Source organism: Homarus americanus, unplaced genomic scaffold (assembly GCF_018991925.1).
Source record: "Homarus americanus isolate GMGI-L3 unplaced genomic scaffold, GMGI_Hamer_2.0 scaffold1083, whole genome shotgun sequence".
NCBI lineage: Eukaryota > Metazoa > Arthropoda > Malacostraca > Decapoda > Nephropidae > Homarus > Homarus americanus.
In genome coordinates, this window is record NW_024738864.1 from 1 (window position 1) to 26,780 (window position 26,780).

Here is a 26,780-nt window from a genome sequence, read left to right on the forward strand (position 1 = left end):
CTAAATAAGAAAGATAATATTCTCACCTTACTGTCTGCATCACTGGAGGCAAGAGACTGTATCTGAGTGGTGATGGCCGCCACAGCCTTGTTAACCCTGGTGATGAGAGCCTCCCCCTCCATGGTTCCTGACCCTTGTGTGCCCTCCTGGGTGTTCCCTTCGTGGCGCTGCTGCCGGAATATGGAGGAGAACTGCTTCAATGAAGTGTTAGTCCATAACCTTTTGTGTTCAACACACTGGCACCAACATGTGAGCCAAGGTAAAATTCTCTCTGCCATACTTGACATTAACACTATGTTATGGTGGTAACAGATAAATAAGATGTTTATAAAGTAAAAACTGTTGAGTGTGACATTTTGCAACCTACACCAGGTGCTGCCACCCTGTGCTCTCCTCCACACCATCACACTTTAAGAAAAACCAAGGCCCAAACTTACCTTGTGCCAAGATATTATTTCATCTCTCATTATGGCTCGAAGGAGGGCGTTAACCTTGAAGGCAGCGTGGCCAGGCGAGCAGTGGCCACCATGGACCATGATGAAGGGCCCAGATACTCCTATAGTTGTTACAAGCTCAGCCAGGTTTGGTGTCAGTCTGAATGGTACTGGACGGTTACCATCCAGCTCACCTGAAAATGTTGATGGTGAAGTTTGATGAAAACTATACTGTACTGTACTGTATATATTAACAACATCAAATACATTAAGTTATAATTTTCCTGTCAGTGTACACAAGTTATACATACATGACAGTGACCTCTACCTAAGTTATACATACATGACAGTGACCTCTACACACAAGATATACATACATGACAGTGACCTCTACACACAAGTTATACATAACAGGTTACTTGAGACTGCACTCTGTATCCACTCACCAGCAGCAACCTTCACCTGTACTAAAAGAGAAGGACATACAACTTGACTATCAAACAATTGTTACACAAACCTTTAGCATCATCAATGTTGAACTTAAAATATGCAACATTGATGAGTCCTGAGTCCTGATGAACATACATCATGTCTGGATAGAGTTTGGTCAGGTGCAACAGGTACTCCATCAAACCAATGAGGGCAAGTTGTACAGTCAGCTGTAACACAAGACATAAATACAGTACTGTGGCTCCCATACTATTCCAAACCGACATCTTTCTTACCAAAAATGAAAAAGTTTAGCCAAAATCCAAAAAAATTATTCATATCATTAATAAATCCACAAAAAATTCTGAGTAGTGATGATCTTCAATAGTAAATATATCAGACAATTTTACTGAACAGTTCAGAGAAACTCGTGTGCCTTTGTTTTTACTGACATCCATCATAAAGCAGGAAAAATAATCCCTACATGGTTTAAACAGTCCTATGATACACTACTGTACTGTACTCTACTTGAGGTGGCAAATGTCTTTATCATCATGAAGAAAAAAAACCTTCTTTTACTGAGATACACTTCCACACTGGTACTATTACTACCAGTGATACTGTGAACTACTACAGGTACTGATAATACTACTTCTTCTACTCTGTATTACTACTATTGATACTTCTACTGTTATTATTACCTTTTTAACTGGCCTCCAGCCTCTCCTTATAACTGCATCTTCACCACCATTCTCTTATCATAATACAAAGGTATCTAACCCAGCTGAGTTAGTTAAGCCCAGATTTATGCCGTATTCTGTGACTATTGCTTCACAGTCAATGTCTGTGACTTGTTGCCTTACTGAGACACAGTAGAGTAGACCTGAGTAAGGAGAAGGATAGGACACATCTCAACGAGGCCGTGTCATAGCTTCTGGGATGCTGCTTCTATTCTAATATCATAATATCACTTCAGCCAGTCTGGCATAGAAGCACCTTGCATTAGATCCCATCCCAGCTGATGTTGTGAACACAGAGGAGTGAAGTTGCCTCAGTCTATGTTTTGGATTCTCTTTGCATACACTGTTCTTGTTGTTCTCATTCTTCCTGTGTGCAGCCTCGAGACAGGTCACGGTGACATGCCACCATGGGATCAAAGATCCTGATGTCATAGAAGGCTCGCTGTCCCCACGTCCCAAATCCGCAAGCACTGACGTCCACAGGGGCTTGGTTGGCAGTCATGTGGAGGAAGCGCTCACTTCTCCAATGGGAGGAAGGTTGGTCCCACAGTGACATTGTGGTATATTTCCTTCAGCATATTCGCTGTGAGGCCCATTACTTCATCGTGCCTCACACATACAAAAGTTCTCTTATTACCCACCACAGCATGGCTGATGTCGTAGGATGTTCCACACGCGCACTGGCCCACCATACCTTGCAGCAGTGGCATCTGTTAATTCTTGCTTGTTGAAGTTGAAGCTCTTTGCTTTCATCAGTAGATTTGTTAGCCAGTTTGAGACGCCCATCTCTTGCACTACAGCTACGGTCTCTGACAGTTGTTGAAGTTATTCACTTAGGGTCGTGAAGGAACGTCAAATTTTGTGTAGTTCGTTAGTGTCTACCTCACTTGTTGCATTTTGAGCGACTATGTGCTCAGTGAGGGCTGCTGTGAGCTGATGTACAGTGGCAACAAGCTACTCCAGGTTAGTCATTCCCATTCCTGCCTGTCTTAGTTAGTGCAAGGAGTGACCTTTCAACTGGGGTAATGTGTTGGCTTTTTACCTTTTTTTTTTCGGGGAACAGCCCATCTGGGCACAGATCATCGACCCTAGCAACGGGGTCTAGGGGGCGAAAAAATAAGAATAGAAAGAAATTAAAAATAGAAAAGAAAAAGGTTATATTAATCTACACCACGAAGATGCAACCCTGATGGCTTCTTCTAGAGGATGGAGGGGTCCGATACAATGTACGTACAAGACCAAAAGTCACTAATTACTGAACCCATCTGGGACAAAGTTGGGATTAAGTACAGTACCTACCAAGTTGGGTTAAGATATATCACAGCCTAGCCACAAGGATGGTGGGTACACTCTGTCATGTCCCTCACCAGGAGGAGTGTTGGGACTTTGGGCGGATGTTTCCTCACCGTCGGTCTCCTGAACACTGACATACTTATAAAATTTTGATAATAATATCCTTATATTGGAGGCAATGAAGCCATGGTCAGAATAAGTTGGGTTAGGTTAGGTTGGGTTAATACTGAACCAGCGACTACTTGTCCGGTGATTAAATGCCCCAGAAAGTGTTGAGATAAGTACTGCATACTCACTATCTTTCTGAAGGTCCAATAATGGGTAGGGTTAGGGTAGGTGGTCAAAGCCCAGTCTCGCAGCATGGTCCTGGGCACCATCGCCGTCTGCACCTCCTTCACTATGTCCCGCAGCACTTGGTGAGACGCCTGGGAGCCACGTGCCTGAAAGTTGGTAAAACATTATAACATGCGATGAGTCGTCCACCTGCACCTTAGTAACATCACTTGGGAGGAACAGTGGCAAATATACACAAATTATTTTGGGAGATACTGTAATTGTGTTTAATGTTGGTATGACTTATTTTCTGGGTATAATCAATAAATTACTGCACAATTATAATGACACTGGGGCCAGAAGATAAGAACTTTAGTCTAGTTTTATGATATGTAAATAAATGTTAAATTGTCTGGGTATACAATAATTGGGTATATGTCACTGCCCGAGTGTGACATATACTGTACCTGCTGGACTATGCTGTCTTCACCACAGGTAAATTACTATACCTGAGAGAGAGAGATATATTACCTGCACAGCTGCCAGCCTCTCATAATATCTGGTAACTGGAGTGTCAGGCTCAGGCTGTCTCTTGGCACACCTCAACTTGTATATATCCAACAGGGAAGGGACACATTATCCTCCACCAGTCTCATCTGAGGGGACACAGCCACTACTCTGCTCACACTCAAGTTCACCAGCCGACGACTTGTTTCCTGGGGGACGATAAGAGCAGTTGTAAGGTAAACATGTCATCATTGGTTAGGGTGAGGTGGGGTAGGGTGAGGTGGGGTAGGGTGAGGTGGGGTAGGGTGAGGTGGGGTAGGGTGAGGTGAGGTAGTATATGGTGAGGTGGGGAGGGTACTAGGGTAGGTCATTCCTCTCACACACACACACAAAACTGCTCCCAGGCCTTGAGAGACAGTGTAGCTATCTATAACATGTGTGGCTCTCAATAACATGTGTGGCTCTCAATAACATGTGTGGCTCTCAATAACATGTGTGGCTCTCAATAACATGTGAGGCTACTAATAACATGTGTGGCTACTAATAACATGTGTGGCTCTCAATAACATGTGTGGCTCTCAATAACATGTGTGGCTACTAATAACATGTGTGGCTCTCAATAACATGTGTGGCTACTAATAACATGTGTGGCTACTAATAACATGTGTGGCTACTAATAACATGTGTGGCTCTCAATAACATGTGAGGCTACTAATAAATGTGTGGCTCTCAATAACATGTGTACCTAATAACATGTGTGGCTACTAATAACATGTGTGTACTAATAACATGTGTGGCTACTAATAACATGTGTAGTACTAATAACATGTGTAGTACTAATAACATGTGTGGCTACTAATAACATGTGTAGCTAATATGTGTGGCTCTCAATAACATGTGTGGCTCTCAAAACATGTGTGGCTACTAACATGTGTGGCTACTAATATGTGTGGCTACTAATAACATGTGTGGCTACTAATATATGTGGCTACTAATAACATGTGTAACTTAACATGTGTGGCTACTAATAACATGTGTGGCTACTAATAACATGTGTGCTACTAATAACATGTGGCTCTCAATAACATGTGTGGCTACTATAACATGTGTGGCTACTAATAACATGTGTGGCTCTCAATAACCGTGAGGCTACTAATAACATGTGAGGCTACTAATACCATGTGTATTACTGAATAACATGTGCCCGCCACTAATAACATGTGTGGCTCCTCAATAACATGTGTGGCTACTAATAACATGTGTGGCTACTAATAACATGTGTGGCTCTCAATAACACGTGTGGCTACTAATAACATGTGTGGCTACTAATAACATGTGTGGCTACTAATAACACGTGAGGCTACTAATAACATGTGTGGCTACTAATAACACGTGAGGCTACTAATAACATGTGTGGCTACTAATAACATGTGTGGCTACTAATAACATGTGTGGCTCTCAATAACACGTGTGGCTACTAATAACATGTGTGGCTCTCAATAACATGTGTGGCTACTAATAACATGTGTGGCTACTAATAACATGTGTGGCTACTAATAACATGTGTGCTACTAATAACATATGGCTACTAATAAATACTAATAACATGTGTATTACTAATAACATGTGTGGCTCTCAATACTTGAGGCCAATAATACGTGTGGCTACTAATAAATATGCACACATAATATTGTGTGTATACACAACATGTGTGCTTAATAACACGCGGAGGCTACTAATGTCATGTGGCTACTAATAACACGTGGCTACTAATAACATGCTATGTATTACTAACAACAGATCGTGGCTACTAATAACATGTGTGGCTCTCAATAACACGTGTGGCTACTAATAACATGTGTGGCTACTAATAACATGTGTGGCTACTAATAACATGTGTGGCTCTCAATAACACGTGAGGCTACTAATAACATGTGTGGCTACTAATAACATGTGTGGCTACTAATAACATGTGTGGCTACTAATAACATGTGTGGCTCTCAATAACACGTGAGGCTACTAATAACATGTGTGGCTACTAATAACATGTGTACACACAACATGTGTGGCTCTCAATAACACGTGAGGCTACTAATAACATGTGTGGCTACTAATAACATGTGTGGCTACTAATAACATGTGTGGCCTCAACACGTGAGGCTAACATGTGTGGCTCATCATGTGGCTACTAATAACATGTGTGGAGGCTACTAACAACATGTGTGGCTACTAATAACATGTAACATGTGTGGCTCTCAATAACACGTAAACATGTGTGGCTACTAATAACATGTGTGGCTACTAATAACATGTGTGGCTACTAATAACATGTGTGGCTACTAATAACATGTGTGGCTACTAATAACATGTGTGGCTACTAATAACATGTGAGGCTACTAATAACATGTGTGGCTACTAATAACATGTGTGGCTACTAATAACATGTGAGGCTACTAATAACATGTGTGGCTACTAATAACATGTGTGGCTCTCAATAACACGTGTGGCTACTAATAACACGTGAGGCTACTAATAACATGTGGCTCTCAATATGTGAACGTGATGCTGACACCTACACCACCTCTCAAGACTCAGACCTTTTGTTTGGCGAAGAAGTGGTTCAACATCCTCAGTAGCTGCAGGACTCGTTCTTCCCGCCGAGCGTCACTCAGGGAGTAGTCGTTCACCACCAGGTAGGGATACACTCGGCCGTTGTGACCCCGTATATGGAGACGTCTGGCGGCGGTTCCGTGTTTTTGGACGATGTCGACACGCGGCATGAAGCGTGCAATTCGGATGTAATAGTGGGAATGCTGTAAGGGAAAATAAATTTGTTAACTATTACATAATAGCTTGATTAAAAACAGATAATTTACTACATTGTGCAAAAGTCAAAAGTGGGTGGAGGGAGTTAAGAGGAACGTCGCCTTTCCATACGGTGGAGGACCTTCTCTGTGTGTGAGAAGAGTGATGTTGTGTGGTATTGAAACATGGACAGTTACAGAGGTGTGACTTGAGAGTGCTGTAGTGAGAATGGTGAGGTGGATGTGTAATGTGATACTCAAAGACAGGAAACCCTCTGCAGAGCTGAGAGGGCAGCTGGATATTGGTGAGGCCGAGATGGTTTGGAGAGAGGAACAGGTCAAGAGAAACATGTGTTTAATGTGGAGAATCAGGAGTAGCCCAAGATGAAACCCTGATGAGAATGGCTACAAGAGACCCTGCAGCATGAAGAACTGCCATCAAGTAATCCTGACTAATCCACAAAAATCATGGAAAATGGTCACAAAACCTGATGATGATTGTTGTCTTAGTGCAAAGATGACTATTAACATATGATATCTGAAATGGCAGCTGAACAGTTCAGTACTTTTATTTGACATCTTTCATTTACTGTGTATGTAATGGATCATAAGAGGTGCACATAACAGTGTCTTGAGGAGGGTAACACAACTGACCCATATAAAGAGTGTGTGTGTGTGTGTGTGTGTCATTATCCAGGAGGCTTATGCTGTTGATGGGTGACACTACATTGTGTGAAGTGACTGCAATAAATCCGATAGATATTGAGGCTGCTGCTGTGAAAGGATTGTACTTACCAAAGGAGAATAATTCTACTACAGCAGCAAGCAGAGAATAAGTAACTCTTTCAAACCTTTACCCAATATAATGTGTAGGTGGTAGAGTAAACACACACATACATTATCTCACTCGCTCCGTCCCCATATCTCTATCCCTTGACTCACCCCGGTATAAGAGGGAGAATAATAATAAACAGACCAACAGATAGAGGAATAACTGTTTAAGCATCAGGTCTTATCAGCACTTGGTACATGGGGAGCTCTTGAACCTGAAGTAAGAACAAGTACTGTACTCCACTAATTCAGGGAGCTCACCTAACCTTGCAAGTTTGTAATCATTTGCATAAATAAAAAACAACCAGATGTGAACTACCCATGTTGTATAATAGACCACAACACATATGTAATGATTCCCGGAGTTTTGGCCACGGACAATTAACACCTGGATGAACACTGTGGGCCTTGAGGGGACAACTCCTGGATCCATTACCCAGGTCAGTAGAGCAACACAGTACAGTACCTTTGGTAACAGGAACTCTCCAGGCAGCTCAACCTCCGCAGTTTGAAGACTAAAGTTGCTGAGGTAGCGACACTTCTCTTCTATCAGGAACCACCTGTCACAAAATTTTACTCTTGTTAACATAACCATTTTTAATAAAGTTCTTACAAGACAAAAATGCCTCAAGTCAAAAACTTCACACCAATGATAATTAAAAAAAAAATTTTGAAAAATCAAATCTCATAAACTTGACTAGACAATGAACAATAGTTTCACCAAGTAAAGAATATTCTCAGAAATTGTTTATCAATAGAGAACACCATTCACATACATACATAAGGTACCCTGGCCTTCTCTTCTCCCCTCACTATGTCACACACACACACACACAATAAAGTGATCGAGACGGTACCGACAGAGTCATTCACAGATGTTGCACGTGTGGAGGGCTACATCTAGAGCAGGAGGGTCAGCGGCAGTGTCTTTGCGGCGTTGGCGCTTGTCCATCTTGGATTGCAGTCGGGCTAACTCGAAAGTACCTTGTAATTGACACTTTCTCGTGTGGTGCTCCTCCAAGCGTTACGGTGTGGAGCAATTGTCTCCCAGATGAGGGGGTCGATTTGACACTTTTTCAGGTTTGTCTTGAGACTATCCTTATACCTTTTCAGTTGCCTGCCGGCATTATGTTTACTATTCGTTAGGCGACTGTAAAGTAGCTGCTTTGGCAGTGTACTGTCGTCCATGTGGGTAACATGGCCAGTCCAGCGTAGTTGTTCATGGATAATGGTAGCCTCAATGCTCCTACAGTTGGTGTTAGCGGGAATACTGGCATTTGTTCTCTTGACTTCCCAGCAAACTCGGAGGATGGAACGTAGACTACGTTGGTGAAAGTTTTCAAGTGCTTTGAGGTGCCTCCTGTATGTGACCCATGTCTCGCTGCCATATAGCAGGTTGGGGAAGACCACTGCTCGATATGCAGCTGCAGACATGGGTACGGCGCCTGCAAAAGGTTTGAGATGCACATCTGATCCAATGCTGAATCTCTTCATCGATGTCCGCAGTGGTGGACAGTTCTGAGCCGAGATACCAAAAGTGGGCAACATTAGAGAGGGAAGTACCATTAAGCTGAATGGATGGTGGAGGTGTGGCTGAACCAGGGGCAGGTTGAAAGAGAATCTGAGTCTTCTGTACATTCACCTCAAGGCTGAAGTGTGCATATGCATCTGTGTAGGTGTTCACGATCTCCTGTAGGTCTGGTTTGGTGTGAGCATCAAGGGTAAGGTCGTCTCCATACTGAAGTTCAGTATTGGAATCTGCCGACACCTTTGTTCCTACCTGGATGTCCACCCCGCGGCTAAATTGGCACTGGCATAAGTAAGGAAGGCAGCTAAGAAAATGGAAAAGAGAGTTGGTGCCAGTACACGCCCTTGTTTAACCCCTGCTGAGGAGGAGTAGGTCGTTGGGATTACACTTGGCTAGTCCATTTCTCCCTATGGCTCCCTGCCAAATGTTAGCATCTCTGCCAACTCTGGCAGTGAAGTCACCAAGGAGCAAAACCTTATCTTCTCTGGGGACAGAGGTTAGCACACTGTCAAGGTCGACGTAAAAAGCGCTCACACACACACTAATGGTTGGCCCTCATATTAACGAGGACGACCAACCCAAGGGCCACCTTCACCGCATGGCCGTCAAACCCACTGTAAGGCCAATGATGAAGTGTTACCTACTGACATGGCCAATGATGAAGTGTTACCTACTGACATGGCCAATGATGAAGTGTTACCTACTGACATGGCCAATGATGAAGTGTTACCCACTGACATGGCCAATGATGAAGTGTTACCTACTGACATGGCCAATGATGAAGTGTTACCTACTGACATGGCCAATGATGAAGTGTTACCCACTGACATGGCCAATGATGAAGTGTTACCCACTGACGCCCAATGATGAAGTGTTACCTACTGACATGATGAAGTGTTACCCACTGACGCAGCCAATGATGAAGTGTTACCTACTGAGCATGGCCAATGATGAAGTGTTACCCACTGACATGGCCAATGATGAAGTGTTACCTGACATGGCCAATGATGAAGTGTTACGCTGACATAGCCAATGATGAAGTATTACCTACTGACATGGCCAATGATGAAGTGTTACCTACTGACATAATGATGAAGTGTTACCCACTGACATGGCCAATGATGAAGTGTTACCTACTGACATGGCCAATGATGAAGTGTTACCTACTGACATGGCCAATGATGAAGTGTTACCTACTGACATGGCCAATGATGAAGTGTTACCTACTGACATAATGATGAAGTGTTACCCACTGACATAATGATGAAGTGTTACCAGACCAAGATGGTGCCAACAGATGGTACACTACTCACTCACAGATGGTACACTACTCACTCACAGATGGTACACCACTCACTCACAGATGGTACACTACTCACTCACAGATGGTACACTACTCACTCACAGATGGTACACCACTCACTCACAGATGGTACACCACTCACCACAGATGGTACACTACAGATGGTACACTCACAGATGGTACACCACTCACTCACAGATGGTACACCACTCACTCACAGATGGTACACCACTCACTCACAGATGGTACACTACTCACTCACAGATGGTACACCACTCACTCTCACAGATGGTACACTACTCACTCACAGATGGTACACTACTCACTCACAGATGGTACACTACTCACTCACAGATGGTACACCACTCACTCACAGATGGTACACCACTCACTCACAGATGGTACACCACTCACTCACAGATGGTACACCACTCACTCACAGATGGTACACTACTCACTCACAGATGGTACACCACTCACTCACAGATGGTACACTACTCACTCACAGATGGTACACCACTCACTCACAGATGGTACACTACTCACTCACAGATGGTACACTACTCACTCACAGATGGTACACTACTCACTCACAGATGGTACACTACTCACTCACAGATGGTACACTACTCACTTGGGCAACAGCTTTACTCTTGCTTCCAAAATCTTGATCCATTTCTTGAGTTTGTGTATAAGGTTATGGAGTTTCATGGCTCCCAGCTGGGAGAAGTCAAAGTCTGTGGTGAACTGTCCCTTCATCTTGTGGAACACTGGATCCTGGACGGTGGCCTGGGCACGGCGGGCCAGGGATTCGGAGGCAGCACTCGCATACTGTCCTCCGCCACTCACCGAACTGCTGATGTTTTCTGGAGAGCCAAATGATCAGAGGGCCATCATTAAATGCAACATCGCGTCTACAACGCCGTAAAAGTTTACTTTATCGCGTTAACGCCACTTCAAGATGGCAGCATTCAGTGTTACAGGCGACTCCTTGATATTTACTCAATGGGTAATAGCTGTCAAGTTATGGAGTGTGATTATAAGATTATATGGCTGAATCGAGTGTTACAATAATTTGTTTCACCTAACTTACCAATGCCAATACCAAAGGTTGAGACAAGTTTCTTAACAAAGGAGAGGGTGTGAGGTGTTATGTTCGCTTCTGACACTGCTCCAGAGTTCTCAAAGGCAACAGCATAACACTTGGCCAGAGCTTGTCGGAGCTGCCGCAGCACTACCTCATCCCAGTACTCCCTGAAGCACACCATCTGGTGAAGAGAGTAGCTGCTAATAAATGAGAGAGAGAGAGAGAGAGAGAGAGAGAGAGAGAGAGAGAGAGAGAGAGAGAGAGAGAGAGAGAGAGAGAGAGAGAGAGAGAGAGAGAGAGAGAGAGAGCCTTCCTCTCCCCTGATCACCTCCATGGTTAAAAAACCGATGAGGTGAAGGAATGTCAAGCTTGTAATAGGCCCCTGTCTCATCAACAGAACGTATTATATAAATGGGTCAATACATCTGATATTATATTCAGATTCACCACCCTGTAACTTTCCACTGTCTATGAGTAAGACATGAGAGTGACACGTGAGCGGGCAACTTACCCAAGAGGGCGAGACCCATAGCTCAGCATTTCTGTAAGCACGCACTGCGATGCCCCTAAGCTTCAGTAGCTCACCTCAACTCATATCGAAAGGACGTGACCAAACGTTTATCATACATAAACGCCGTCCCTTTCTCATTCACTCCTAGACAGTGAGACTTACGGTTGATATACACTCAGGAATTATATATACAACCTTTTATAATAAAACAAAGGAACTACCGTTTGGGTTTCGTTACTTAAAACCCAAATATAAATATGTGTGAACGGACTGGTTAATTGGACAAGCAGCCGATTCATATAGGTGGCAAGCGGTGTGTACGGATTCTTCAAACTGGTAGTCGTATCATCCGTCTGTGTTTTGTGAAAAACAAGAAAACACACAGCAGTGACGCGTTACATAATCCGAGTGTTTAAAACTATATCCCGTATTGAGACGATATTTAGTGAGCGCTCCTTATCTCTGTCACATACAAATACGTGCAGAATTCGTAATATACAAATATTACAGCCTGTTGGTACATATCCAGATTGAGCCGGTTGAGATAGACTCCACTCAGCATTCCCTAGACATTACAGTGTTGCAGTGTTGAACAACAGTTTCGTAACCTGGAATTCAATTGGTATTTCACTAGCAGCTGAGCAGTATTGTTGTGTCGTCAGCGCGAATTACGAATTCCGGTGTCATCATACAGATCTCCATATATACGTGGACTGTAAAGATTTGGCACACGGCAGTTTTCGCCAGCGAACGACCAGTGTGATAACCAATCATCTGTTTTCTGATCGCCGGAGGAGGAACTCACCTAAATCAAGTGGACTCGTCTCTCACCAAAGCAGAAGCGTCATCTCGTTGCCAAGGAAACCAGCAGCGGCGCACGCATCCTAGGAAGAGGCAACACCCACCACTCCACCCACCACTCCACTCAGAACTCTTGAAGGATCACATTTTCTATACAGACGTACTACTCTGTATAAATAGGTATTTAAATTACATAGTTCTACACACATGAACACGTTCGAGAGATATCTTCACACCAATAGGTTCGTCGGATAGGATTATTTCAATGATAAAGTGTCGAATGTAAGATTAATGTATTGAAATCCTATAATTTACAGTAGTTTGTAAGTGTCTGTCTTCTTATTGATAGTTTAAAAATTAACTACAATTAATATTCATTTGTCTTGTAAATGAGAGGCAAGTGATCTACTTACTGTTAAGTATTCATTGACCCAAGGGGGCTAATAGATAATTTCTAAGTTTCCCATGTCTAATGTAGATGAAATCGAACGCCTAGCGCAACTATTTGCTGATAACCAACTCATCAATGATCAAGCCCAGACTGACATAGATTTTGAGTATGGAACACAGTTAAATGAGTCGGTAGGAAGTAGTGAGAAAGTTATAGACGAATCATTTGACGACTTAAACCGTCGTACCCTACGGTCTGGTAATCACTATAGTACCTCACCTAAGTATACTAAAGCAGTTACCCCTGTTACAGGTGATAGTGTGTCTGTTGCTAAATCGGTAACAACCTTATTAACCCAGCCTTCTGTTAAGAGTAAGAATACTAATTTGCTTAATACTAACACTAAAATGGCTTCGTCTAACCCTCACACCATTACTAATACCACACCTAAAGCTGATAATGTCATTAATATCATGCAGCGCGGCGATTATGTTCGAAATTTCACGGGACAAGACGATTATAGGGTCGCACATTTTATTCGTGCATGTGAAGATAGCATGCGCAATAGTCACATAACGACTGACGAAGAAAAGAAAGCATATGTACGTTCCCATATAACGCAGGGTTCCTATGCAGGCAGTCGTTTAAATGCGTTTGGTTTACAAAGCCCTGACTATGAAAAGTTCAAGCGAACGCTAATTGGGATTTTTGGGGGTAGGTCACAGCTGGGCCAACTGCAATGGATCTTCAGATGGTTGGATCGCTGTATTCCAGGTATACGAAACGAAACACCCGTTGACGCTGTTGACATCGCGGGCGAGGTTCGCCAGGACATGCAAGCGACCTTCCGGTCATCAGGCTGGTACAACTCATGGGGTGATATGCCGCCAGAAAATGTGGAAATATTGATAGAACTAATAAGTTTTCTTCTTTCCGTCCGTGTTCCCTTATATAGCCGGGCACAGGAAGTACAGTATGAACCACCCTTGGATATGGTGGAATACGCAAACAAGCTCTGTCCCCAGGCTACGGGCCCCTTACTGGCGCAACCCTCAGTGACGTCACCACAACCCCAGCAGTCTCAGATGCCACAGATGCCTCACTCCCAGACTCCTTATGCGACACACTTAGCTCCGATCGCTCCTCCCCGCCTAACATATAAACAGAAAACATCGTTACGATGCGCACATTGTAATAAACGTGGCCACGTAATGGAAGATTGTTTTCAGCTCCGAGGTAATAGTGCAAATAAAGCCACACCCGGTGCAAAGCCATTCTCAAGGTCAAACAGAGAGGGAGCTAAAGCAGCACCTCCTCCTCCTACCCAGACAGCGCGCAAATGGTGCGCTCTTCACAAATCGACATCTCATAGTTCACATGAGTGCGATATACTAATAAAAGCTAGGGGAGTGGACCTAAGTGAAACGGAGGTGTCGTATAGGCGCAAGCAGAAACGTCCCCAGGACAAGTCATCGGGGGAAGACCAGCGCACACTACAGCAAGGAGAGGGATAGATAGGGTAATTCCCGCCCCTCCTCACAGCACTTCTATAGCGGCCTCATTAATAGCGGCGCTTAGAAAAGTGGAAGTGTTGTCAGTGCCGGTGAGAGTGGATAATACCAGATTGGCTCTTGATATAGACACAGGTGCTTGCGCTAATGTATTGGCCTTGACATCATATCACGAGTTACAACGTAAATTCCCTCACCGCAAATTCAAATGGAGGCCTAGTAACGCTGAGCTCGAAGGAGTTTCAGGTACTCAGCTGAGCATCAAAGGAATGGTGACGTTACCACTCAGATTCTCAAGACGTGGTACGCCCTTCTACGCGGACTTTTATATAGTTCAGCAGTTCAATTTGCCAGCTGACGGGTTACTTGGTCTACCAACTCTTCGAAAGAACATGATAGATGTTCATCCACGTAATAATAGTGTTACGTTTAAAGGTGTTTCCTACACAGCAATGAGTCATTCTGAACCTATGCTCACCGCTAGGACGAAGGTGTTGTCTACCAATCCTATTAAGAGGAAGGCGGATCATGCGTCAGAGATATCTCTCGACCTCAACCACACACCTTCCCAGCGTGATTACAGCAGCAAGAGTTGGAAGATAGTACCTGCAATGTTGAAGAGTACTCTCCATTACCAGAATGAGGAATTCACCAACGCAAAAATCCTGTGAGCTAAAGTGAACATTAGTTTCTGCAAATGATTCGTTCACTGCCCAGGGTGTGACAGGACGTGACTGCAGTTGTTGTGACTGCTCATCAATCAACATCCTGTCAACAAAATTCTTTCGTATGGCGTGAACAACCCCCAGTTACCAGCACCCAGCACCCACCCTAGTGATGATGACACATCCGGTCTGAGAGATGGTCTCAGCATTCTGAGGTATGGTGTTGTGGATGACGTTGTGTAACAATTAGCGGCGGTTTGCTGTACTCAGGATTTTTGTGAGCATTGACCCAATCACCGGACCTTGGAATCAGCTGTGTCTACTGTGGGACACACACACACAAGTCTACGGGATTGCGGGAGCAATTTCACATTATCAAGAAATTAAAGAAAGGATGTTATGTGTGTGATTTTATAGATATCACAGCAATGTCGAAGTGCAACCAAATAAATTCCTAATTCGAGGTATTGTTGCGAATTGCCAACAGACTCGACTGGCCAGGATAGATCAAATAGCACCACATGTCAAGGTGATCGATCATCCTCAGGGCAAGACACGCCTGTTAGAGCTGCTTGCCGACTACAGATAGTAGCCTTGCCAGGGGAAACGCTAGGTCAGACAGATTTAACATCCCATCATATAGCGTTAAAGGAAGGAACCAACCCTATTTACATACCAGCTTATAGACTACCTCATAGCCAGCGCGCTGTAGTGCAAGATATGGTACAGGGTATGTTAGATGAGAATGTCATTAGACACTCAAAATCCCCCTTTAATAGCCCATTATTCCTCGTCCCGAAAAAGGATGGTGGATGGCGCCCTGTCATAGATTTCAGGCGCGTCAATGATCAAACAATCCCTGATAGGTACCCTATGCCTATCTTGAGCGACATATTGCAATCCTTAGGCAAGGATAATGCGGTATTTAGCAACTTAGATTTGCTTAGTGGGTATTGGCAAATACCACTCGATGAAAAATCACGAGAAATCACGGCATTTAGCACGCCTCTAGGCCACTTTGAGTTTCTACGAATGCCATTTGGTCTCAGAAATGCCCCACTAACATTTCAAAGAATGATCAACACCCTGTTTGCCGGACTAATTGGTAACACAGTCTGCGCTTATTTGGATGATCTAATAGTAGTCAGTAAGGACGCCGATTCCCATCTGATAAAACTGCGTGAAGTTTTGGCCAAACTTTCCACAGCAGGACTCAAAATAAAACTCTCAAAGTGCGAGTTTTTAAAATCCAGAATCCATTTCCTTGGTCATGTAGTTGACGGTGAGGGCATACACACAGTTAATGATAAAGTCAAAGCTGTATCTCAGTTCCCGCGTCCTACCTCAAATGATCATGTGCGTAGCCTTCTCGGATTATCTGGTTATAATCGTTCCTTTATCAAGGACTATGCAACATTAGCATCGCCCCGAACGAGGTTGCTCAAAAAAAAGATGCAGTGTTTATATAGGATGCTGAACACGAGGAAAGTATTACGGCATTGAAGACAGCGCTAACCAATGCCCCGGTTCTAGCATTCCCAGACTACACTCAACCTTTCACTCTCTGTACTGACGCTCCCGGAATTGGAGTCGGAGCAGTGCTCATGCAAGAGGACACGCGTGGGAAGTTTAGAGTGATAGCATTTGCAAGTCGCAAACTAATCGATGCTGAAACACGTTATTCGGCGACGCATTTAGAAACGTTAGCCGTTGTGTGGGCACTTAAGAAGTTCAAGGACATTATCTTTGGCTACAAGATAACTGTTTTTACTGATCATGCGGCAGTCACCGAACTGTTCCATGGCAGAAACTTATCAGGCAGATTAGCACGCTGGTATCTGACAATTCAAGAGTTTGACCCCGAATTTAGGTATTTACCTGGGAGGGCGAATGTTGTCGCCGACGCTCTGTCAAGAAATATAGCACCAGTAATGCCTGTATCAACATTCACTCTTTCGCAGCTGGAAGATGAGCAACGACGCGACCCATATTGGTCAGCTGTTATTTTTGCTCTCGAATCGGGCGAGGATGTTAAACTCCCCAAGTTATTTCTTCCCTTAAGTCAGTCTGAATTACGACATAACATACTCAATAGGACGAGAAAATCTCCTGAGGGTAATGTGTCTCAAATAGTCGTACCTGACACGTTGCGCAAAGCAGTAATGACATTGTTCCACGATGTCCCACAAGCAGGTCACCAAGGTCGTGATAAATGCTTAGCGGATTTACGAAGAAGTATTTCTGGAACACTATGAAGAAAGACATAGAATTACACATAGCTAATTGTTTGGCATGTGCTCAACATAAAAGATCAACAGGATCACCTGCCCCGATTCTACAATATCCTACACCAGACCGTCCGTTTGACACAGTCGCTGTTGATGTGTTACAACTCCCAATGAGTCATCAGGGATCAGGATACGTCTTAGTGTGTGTGGATCATTTTTCCAGGTTCGTGGTCTTGGTCCCACTAAAAAGCAAAACGGCCGAAGCAGTAGCCTATGCATTAGTGATGAATCTCATATGTCCATATACTACGCCTAAAGTTCTACTCTCTGATAATGGAACAGAGTTCAAGAATGAGCTAATAGAGCATATATGTTTACAATATGGAATTAAACAAACTTTTGTGACAGCTTATCATCCACAGGCCAATGGCCTTGTTGAAAGAACCAATCGTAAAATCCTAGAAATACTGCGTCCAATCGTTAATGGTTTTCAATACGCATGGGAGGATTGGTTACCGCAGGTTGCAGCGTCGATTAATGGGTCAGTTAATAGCTCTACGGGCAAAACACCCTACTATATTGTCTATGGCACAGATAAACGTCTGCCTTACGACATCCTTACAGAGGCGCCATACCCGGTATATAATACGGATGATTTTGCGGCAAAACAAATTCATGTCTTTACAGAAATTCATAACCAAGTACGATCACAGCCTGCGGCGTCACGCGCCGAAATGATCATCAAACAGCATAAACATGCTAAACCTATCGCACTGAACGTTGGGGACGCTGTTATGTTACAGGTACCTGAAAGGAACTCCAAACTTTCGGCGAAATTTTCTGGTCCATTCCGCATAATCTCAAAAGAAGCAGGCAACAAATTCAAAATATGGAAGCCTAATGCACAGATCGCAGATGTCGTGCACGCGGATCGTCTGAAGAAGACCCAGATAAATGTCTTACCTCAAGTTGATGATAATGTGATTGATACATCCTTACAGACTGTTCAGAAGCAAAATGTCCCAAATGACTATTGTATGAAACTACGTTCTGCGAGTAGAAGTTAACTCGTACTTTCGCGTCAGATGGAAAACGTCGACGGCCAACTACAATCAGCATTGGACATTCTTCATGGTCTCAGCACAGCTTCGATGAATTCGACAATAGTTTCATGAACGTTGTCGTTCAAGCTGTATCTCAACAGAATCGTGTTATTTCTCAAACCTTTCACGCGATTACTGCTCTAGAATCAAAGGTTAATGCAATCATAATGGAGTCTAACCAAGTTTCGAGGATTGTTACTAGGTTACAGAAAGCAATCCCGACGTTAGAATGGCTCCTTTACTTCACAGAATATTTGCATGCTGCTGAAATTTCAGTTCATAAAATTGTAACCTCTAAAAATGAACTAATAGACAGCATTGTAGATGCCGGGATAGGACGTGTGGACGCGAAGCTTGTGCCTGTGCAGACGCTTCTTGAAGCTTTAAAAATAGCCAAGTTGCAGTATCATTTAACTCCTATTTTCAATGACAATGAGGTTCAATATCATTACCCACTGTTGGAGTCAACCCTCACGCACAATGCAATTCTGATCCACATTCCTATGCGAGGGCAACATGAGTTTAATGCATGGCATTTAGAACCCTTCTCCTGGTTTGTGAACGACACACTGTATACCCTAGATAGGCCTAAAGAACTTTTCTTAGTAGATGAAGAATATTCATTGTTATCAATAGAGGATTCTGAGGTACTGTCACGGTGTAAGTCGTCTTATCTACACCTACACGTATGTCCAGCCTACATTGTTTGCATTTATTCCTGCTGCAGATGGAATATGTGAATTGGCAGTCATACAACCAAATGTACGCACAGCGTTAGCGCAATGCAGTTATAGGCCAGTTAGTCTAAAGACTGTGTTCCATGCTCACCTTCACAATGTGCAGTATTTGTTCTTTCCAAATCTCACTACTGTAATTTTAAAATGCCAAAATGGTGTTAAGCAGCTAGTTGTGAAAGGGCATTACAAGGCTCCTGATTACTGTGAAATCACTTGTAGTACATTACGGACCTTGCCTACTCATCAACATTTTGCGTTAAATCGAAAACTCAAGTCTGCTTTAATTCCACTTCCTATAATGAATTTCACTATCAAGGATATTCAAATAGTATCAGAGAAATTAAAAGTGTTAGCTTTCTTGAATGAGACACATTTTGCTGATTTGAATAATAACTTGCCATTTTACCTGTCACGGGAATTTGCACTACCAAGTCTTACGATTCCCTCTATTCTGTTAATTCTGGCAATAATGTTCCTGTTCTGTTATTACTGGGCAGTATCATCCAAATTCAACATTGTTCATAACATACTAACCCGTACGACACAAAGTCTAGGTCCCCTGTAGTAGAGAATACCCCTTCAGTAATTTCCCCAGCTTAGTGTCTACATATCTGTTTATAACATGGTTAGGGTTGTCTAGGATGTACTGTACTCTGTGAGTTATTTAGGCCTCACGGAGCTCGGCTGGTAGGTGACCGAGCGATGTAATAGGCCCCTGTCTCATCAACAGAACGTATTATATAAATGGGTCAATACATCAGATATTATATTCAGATTCACCACCCTGTAACTTTCCACTGTCTATGAGTAAGACATGAGATTGACACGTGAGCGGGCAACTTACCCAAGAGGGCGAGACCCATAGCTCAGCATTTCTGTAAGCACGCACTGCGATGCCCCTAAGCTTCAGTAGCTCACCTCAACTCATATCGAAAGGACGTGACCAAACGTTTATCATACATAAAACGCCGTCCCTTTCTCATTCACTCCTAGACAGTGAGACTTACGGTTGATATACACTCAGGAATTATATTTACAACCTTTTATAATAAAACAAAGGAACTACCATTAGTTTCACATTTAAACCTAATATAAATGTGTGTGTGAACGGACTGGTTAATTGGACAGCCATTCAGTTTAAACACCAGTCACCATCCATTAATTATATAACACACCATACAGTCACTATCCACACTATATAACACACCATACAGTCACCATCTACACTATATAACACCATACAGTCACCATCCACACTATATAACACACCATACAGTCACCATCCACACTCATATAACACACCATACAGTCACCATCTACACTATATAACACACCATACAGTCACCATCCACACTATATAACACACCATACAGTCACCATCTACACTATATAACACACCATAGTCACCATCCACACTATATAACACACCATACAGTCACCATCCACACTATATAACACACCATACAGTCACCATCCACACTATATAACACACCATACAGTCACCATCTACACTATATAACACACCATAGTCACCATCTACACTATATAACACACCATATAGTCACCATCTACACTATATGACACACCATAGTCACCATCTACACTACTCTCGCCCTGCCAGTCACCATCCACACTATATAACACACCCTTAGTCACCATCTACTATATAACACACCATACAGTCACCATCCACACTATATAACACACCGCCACAGTCACCATCTACACTATATAATAACACCATACAGTCACCACACACACACACACACACACCTGGTCAACAATACCCTCCAGAGATGCCAACACAGTAGGGTGCAGTTCCTTCTGCATGTGCATGATGCGTGAGCACCGCCACATAGGCTCTGTAGCCTTGATCGAACCAGCAGTTTCAGTTCCCTGCTGCTGGCCGCTCTGCTGTGACTGCTGCTGCTGTGATGTCTGTTGTGTTTGTGACTGCTGTTGACTCTGCTGTTGAGCTTTTTGTGATGCTACAGCAGCTGGATCTACTGTCAAAACAAACACAAACATGTAATTCTCAGATCCCATCTAATAGTTGACAATTTTAAATCAAAATATTCAATTAATCTATCAATTATTATATTAAAGACAAACTACAGTACACAGAAATTAAGGTTATAAGTGAAACAACTTCATCTACAGCCCCACAGTATAAGTCTACCTTACAGTCATTACCCCCACAAGATAACCTCATCAACTAAGTCATCCAGAACTTTTAGTAATTAATATATAAACACAAAGCCTTGTATCACTGTATCTCCCTCCCATCAACTGGCCACCTACCACTCTTTATCCTGCCTCACTGTTCACACATCAACTGGCCACCTACCACTCTTTATCCTGCCTCACTGTTCACACATCAACTGGCCACCTACCACTCTTTATCCTGCCTCACTGTTCACACATCAACTGGCCACCTACCACTCTTTATCCTGCCTCACTGTTCACACATCAACTGGCCACCTACCACTCTTTATCCTGCCTCACTGTTCACACATCAACTGGCCACCTACCACTCTTTATCCTGCCTCACTGTTCACACATCAACTGGCCACCTACCACTCTTTATCCTGCCCCGCTGTTCACACATCAACTGGCCACCTACCTCTTTATCCTGCCTCACTGTTCACACAACTGGCCACCTACACTCTTTATCCTGCCTCACTGTTCACACACCAACTAGCCCCTCCACTCTTAATCCTGCCTCACTGTTCACATCCTTTAGCCCTACCCTCTTTATCCCCTCACTGTTCCACATCAACTGGCCCTACCTCTTCCTGCCTCACTGTTCACATCAACTTCACCTACACTCTTTATCCTGCCTCCTGTTCACATCAACAGCCACTTACCTCTTTATCCTGCCTCACTGTTCACATCATCAGCCACCTACCTCTTTATCCTGCCTCACTGTTCACACACCAACTGGCCTACCACTCTTTATCCTGCCTCACTGTTCACACATCAACTGCCTACCTCTTTATCCTGCCTCACTGTTTCACATCAACTGGCCACCTACCACTCTTTATCCTGCCTCCTGTCACATCAACTGCCACCTACCACTCTTTATCCTGCCACACATCACAGCCACCTACTCTTTATCCTGCCTCCTGTTCACATCAACTGGCCTCTCCTCTTTATCCTGCTCCTGTTCACATCCTGGCCTACCTCTTTATCCTGCCCTGTTCACACTCAACTGCCTACCTCTTTTCCTGCTCACTGTTCACATCAACTGGCCCCTACCTCTTTATCCTGCCTCTCTGTCAGCCACCACCTACCTCTTTATCCTGCCTAGTTGTTCACATCAACTGCCTACCTCTTTATCCTGCCTCACTGTTCACACATCAACTCCACCTACCCCTCTTTATCCTGCCTCACTGTTCACATCAACTGGCCACCTACCTCTTTATCCTGCCTCACTGTTCACACATCAACTGCCACCTACCACTCTTTATCCTGCCTCACTGTTCAAACATCAACTGGCCTACCTCTTTATCCTGCCTCACTGTTCCACATCAACTGTACCTACCACTCTTTTTCCTGCCTCACTTTCACACATCAATGGCACCTACCACTCTTTATCCTGCCTCACTTGTTCACATCAACACACTCTCTTTATCCTGCCTCTGTTCACACATCAACTACCTACCACTCTTTATCCTGCCTCTGTTCACATCAACTGTCTCTACCCTCTTTATCCTGCCTCACTGTTCACACATCAACTGTCACCTACCACTCTTTATCCTGCCTCACTGTTCACACATCAACTGGCCACCTACCACTCTTTATCCTGCCCCGCTGTTCAATCTTGAGAGTCAGGTACAGTGTTCTAATGGGAAAATACACAGCCTGGGGGAACATACGTCCTACTTGGTTCAGCAAATTGATGATTACCTGCAATGTGATAAAAAGGTTATTATCTGGGTAACTTCATACAACAGTCTCCTCCTCCACATACTCCAGCAGCTAGTTTATTGTGCACCCCACACTCATCCTGTGAGTGGTAGTGCAAGTACAGTACAGACTAAAAAGAATTACAGAGTAGAGTTCACAAAGGGTCAGTATAACTTTCTTTTCTTTTCTTTAAAGGGAATTAGCCCACCCGGGCACAGTTCAAATGACCCACTGCGGGGCCAAGGGGGTGAAAAAATAAAAACAGAAAGAAATTGAAACTAGAGAAGAAAAAGGTTATTACAGTATGTGTTAATCTACACCACAAAGATGCCGGAAAACCAGCTTTTTAAAGTGAGACAGATTGTATAAGTATGGAAACACAGAATAAGGCAGAGCGTTCCACAGTTTTGCTGTGTGAGGAAAGAAGGATGTACTATAACAGGTTATTCTAATGTGACCGACATCCAGAGAATCGGTGGGCACGCGTGCTGCAGCGTGTCTGGCCTTGCGGCGGTACAGATGCAAATCCACAGAACATTGCCCGTTAAGTCGTGTAAAGAGTGCTGATGGAGAAAGATTGTCAGGATATTATGGCATTGAATGTTACAATATTTCAATAAATATTTTAGTTCTATCATAAGGTAACTTATTCACAACTGGTGAGCACAGTACAGGGGTGTGAGGCAGCATGTCTGGCTTCACATTTTGCTATTCACATTTCGTGAGAAGTATTCAAGCACATTGTGTGTTTGGTTCTTGCAGAACTGATATGTAGCTACAGTGCAAAAGTGGATACAATCTTAATATGTCGGCTATCTTGCCATTAGAGATGAAGTGTTGTGCCATTTCACACACAGTGTGTGGACCTGTCTAAAGGTTCTATCTTCACAGTCAGTGCGTAGTGTTTCAAGTGTGGCCATATGTGGCCCACTTTATTAGTTTGTTTACATCTGCTTGAGGAACATACTGCCAAAATGCTTATATCCTAACCTTAGTCTAGCAGTTACAACATCTTGCAATCTAGTGATCTTGTTACTTGCTCCATATACATTTCTTGATACATCTCATCATGGTAAACTATGGATCGACTAGTGCCTGTTTGCCTTGTCTGCTGACTTCAAACTCATCAATAAGTTCCTTCTAATAACAGTTTAAGGTTCTTTTTGACCAGACCCAATAGTATTCAACAGTGTCTTTGTTAGGCCTTGAGTTTGGCGAGCATCAACTCTGTCATGTTTTATAGGGCCTATGTGAGAGGGATCTAACAGTTTCATCACAACCTCCGGTCAACAAGTGTGGTCTACTGTGTGTGTGTGATCTATGTGTGAGGTGTGATCTACTTGTGTGTGTGATCTACTGTGTGTGATCTGTGTGTGTGTGATCTACTGTGTGTGTGGAGTCTCTGTGTGTGTGTGTGATCTACTTGTGTGTGTGTGATCTACTGTGTGTGTGTGATCTGCTGTGTGTGTGTGATCTACTGTGTGTGTGTGTCAGTCTACTGTGTGTGTGTGATCTACTGTGTGTGTGATCTACTGTGTGTGTGTGATCTACTGTGTGTGTGTGATCTACTGTGTGTGTGTGATCTGCTGTGTGGGTGATCCTGTGTGTGTGTGATCTACTGTGTGTGTGATCTCTGTGTGTGTGATCTGTGTGTGTGTGATCTATGTGGGTGTGATCTACTGTGTGTGTGTGATCTGTGTGTGTGTGATCTACTGTGTGTGTGTGATCTACTGTGTGTGTGTGTGATCTGTGTGTCTGATCTACTGTGTGTGTGTGATCTACTGTGTGTGTGTGTGATCTCTACTGTGTGTGTGATCTGCTGTGTGTGTGTGTGTGATCTACTGTGTGTGTGTGTGATCTACTGTGTGTGTGTGTGATCTCTGTGTGTGTGTGTGTGATCTACTGTGTGTGTGTGTGATCTACTGTGTGTGTGTGATCTACTGTGTGTGTGTGTGATCTACTGTGTGTGTGTGATCTTGTGTGTGTGTGTGTGATCTGTGTGTGTGTGATCTACGTGTGTGTGTGATCTACTGTGTGTGTGATCTACTGTGTGTGTGTGTGATCTCTGTGTGTGTGTGATCTGTGTGTGATCTACTGTGTGTGTGATCTGTGTGTGTGTGATCTACTGTGTGTGTGATCTGTGTGTGTGTGTGTGATCTCTACTGTGTGTGTGATCTGTGTGTGTGTGTGATCTACTGTGTGTGTGTGTGATCTGTGTGTGGTGTGATCTACTGTGTGTGTGTGTGATCTACTGTGTGTGTGTGATCTGTGTGTGTCTGCTATGTGTGATCTACTGTGTGTGTGTGTGTGATCTACTGTGTGTGTTGTGATCTACTGTGTGTGTGTAGTCTGTGTGTGTGTAGTCTACTGTGTGTGTGTGATCTACTGTGTGTGTGTGTTGATCTACTGTGTGTGTGTGATCTACTGTGTGTGTGTGTGATCTGTGTGTGGTGTGATCTACTGTGTGTGTGTGATCTACTGTGTGTGTGTGATCTACTGTGTGTGTGTGATCTACTGTGTGTGTGTGATCTGCTGTGTGTGTGTGTGTGATCTACTGTGTGTGTGTGATTCTGTGTGTGATCTACTGTGTGTGTGTGATCTACTGTGTGTGTGTGATCTGCTGTGTGTGTGTGTGATCTACTGTGTGTGTGATCTACTGTGTGATCTACTGTGTGTGTGTGATCTACTGTGTGTGTGTGTGATCTCTGTGTGTGTGTGTGATCTACTGTGTGTGTGTGTGATCTGTGTGTGTGTGATCTACTGTGTGTGTGTGATCTACTGTGTGTGTGATCTACTGTGTGTGTGTGATCTACTGTGTGTGTGTGATCTACTGTGTGTGTGTGTGATCTACTGTGTGTGTGTGATCTGTGTGTGTGTGATCTCTGTGTGTGTGTGATCTACTGTGTGTGTGATCTCTGTGTGTGATCTGCTGTGTGTGTGATCTACTGTGTGTGTGTCACTGTGTGTGTGTGATCTACTGTGTGTGTGTGATCTGTGTGTGTGTGTGATCTACTGTGTGTGTGTGTGATCTGCTGTGTGTGGTGTGATCTGTGTGTGTGTGATCTACTGTGTGTGTGTGATCTCTGTGTGTGTGTGATCTACTGTGTGTGTGTGTGATCTGTGTGTGTGTGTGTGTGATCTACTGTGTGTGTGTGATCTACTGTGTGTGTGTGATCTACTGTGTGTGATCTACTGTGTGTGTGATCTACTGTGTGTGTGTGATCTACTGTGTGTGTGATCTACTGTGTGTGTGTGATCTACTGTGTGTGTGTGATCTTGTGTGTGATCTACTGTGTGTGTGTGATCTGTGTGTGTGATCTACTGTGTGTGTGATCTACTGTGTGTGTGTGATCTCTGTGTGTGTGTGATCTACTTGTGTGTGTGATCTACTGTGTGTGTGTGATCTTCTGTGTGTGTGTGATCTACTGTGTGTGTGTGATCTACTGTGTGTGTGATCTGTGTGTGTGTGTGAGTCTGTGTGGGTGTGATCTACTGTGTGTGTGTGATCTACTGTGTGTGTGTGTGTGATCTACTGTGTGTGTGTGTCTACTGTGTGTGTGTCTGTGTGTGTGTGATCTCTGTGTGTGTGTGTGATCTACTGTGTGTGTGATCTCTGTGTGTGTGTGTGATCTGCTGTGTGGTGTGATCTACTGTGTGTGTGATCTGTGTGTGTGTGATCTACTGTGTGTGTGTGA

The 26,780-nt window shown here is 43.7% G+C and overlaps 1 protein-coding gene across 1 annotated transcript; it reads right to left on the reverse strand.

Moving 5' to 3' along the window:
* Positions 1-26: 26 nt before the first annotated feature.
* LOC121874383 (transformation/transcription domain-associated protein-like) lies at positions 27-23,084 on the reverse strand (the record flags this gene model as incomplete). Its single annotated transcript, XM_042378512.1, is given in 12 exon segments — positions 27-191; positions 438-628; positions 952-1,093; positions 3,193-3,336; positions 3,701-3,798; positions 3,801-3,885; positions 6,274-6,489; positions 7,778-7,871; positions 10,777-11,008; positions 11,236-11,410; positions 20,950-21,182; positions 22,971-23,084. Coding segments are annotated over 12 exon segments (1,889 nt in total), but the record flags the coding sequence as incomplete, so codon positions are not given.
* Positions 23,085-26,780: the final 3,696 nt, after the last annotated feature.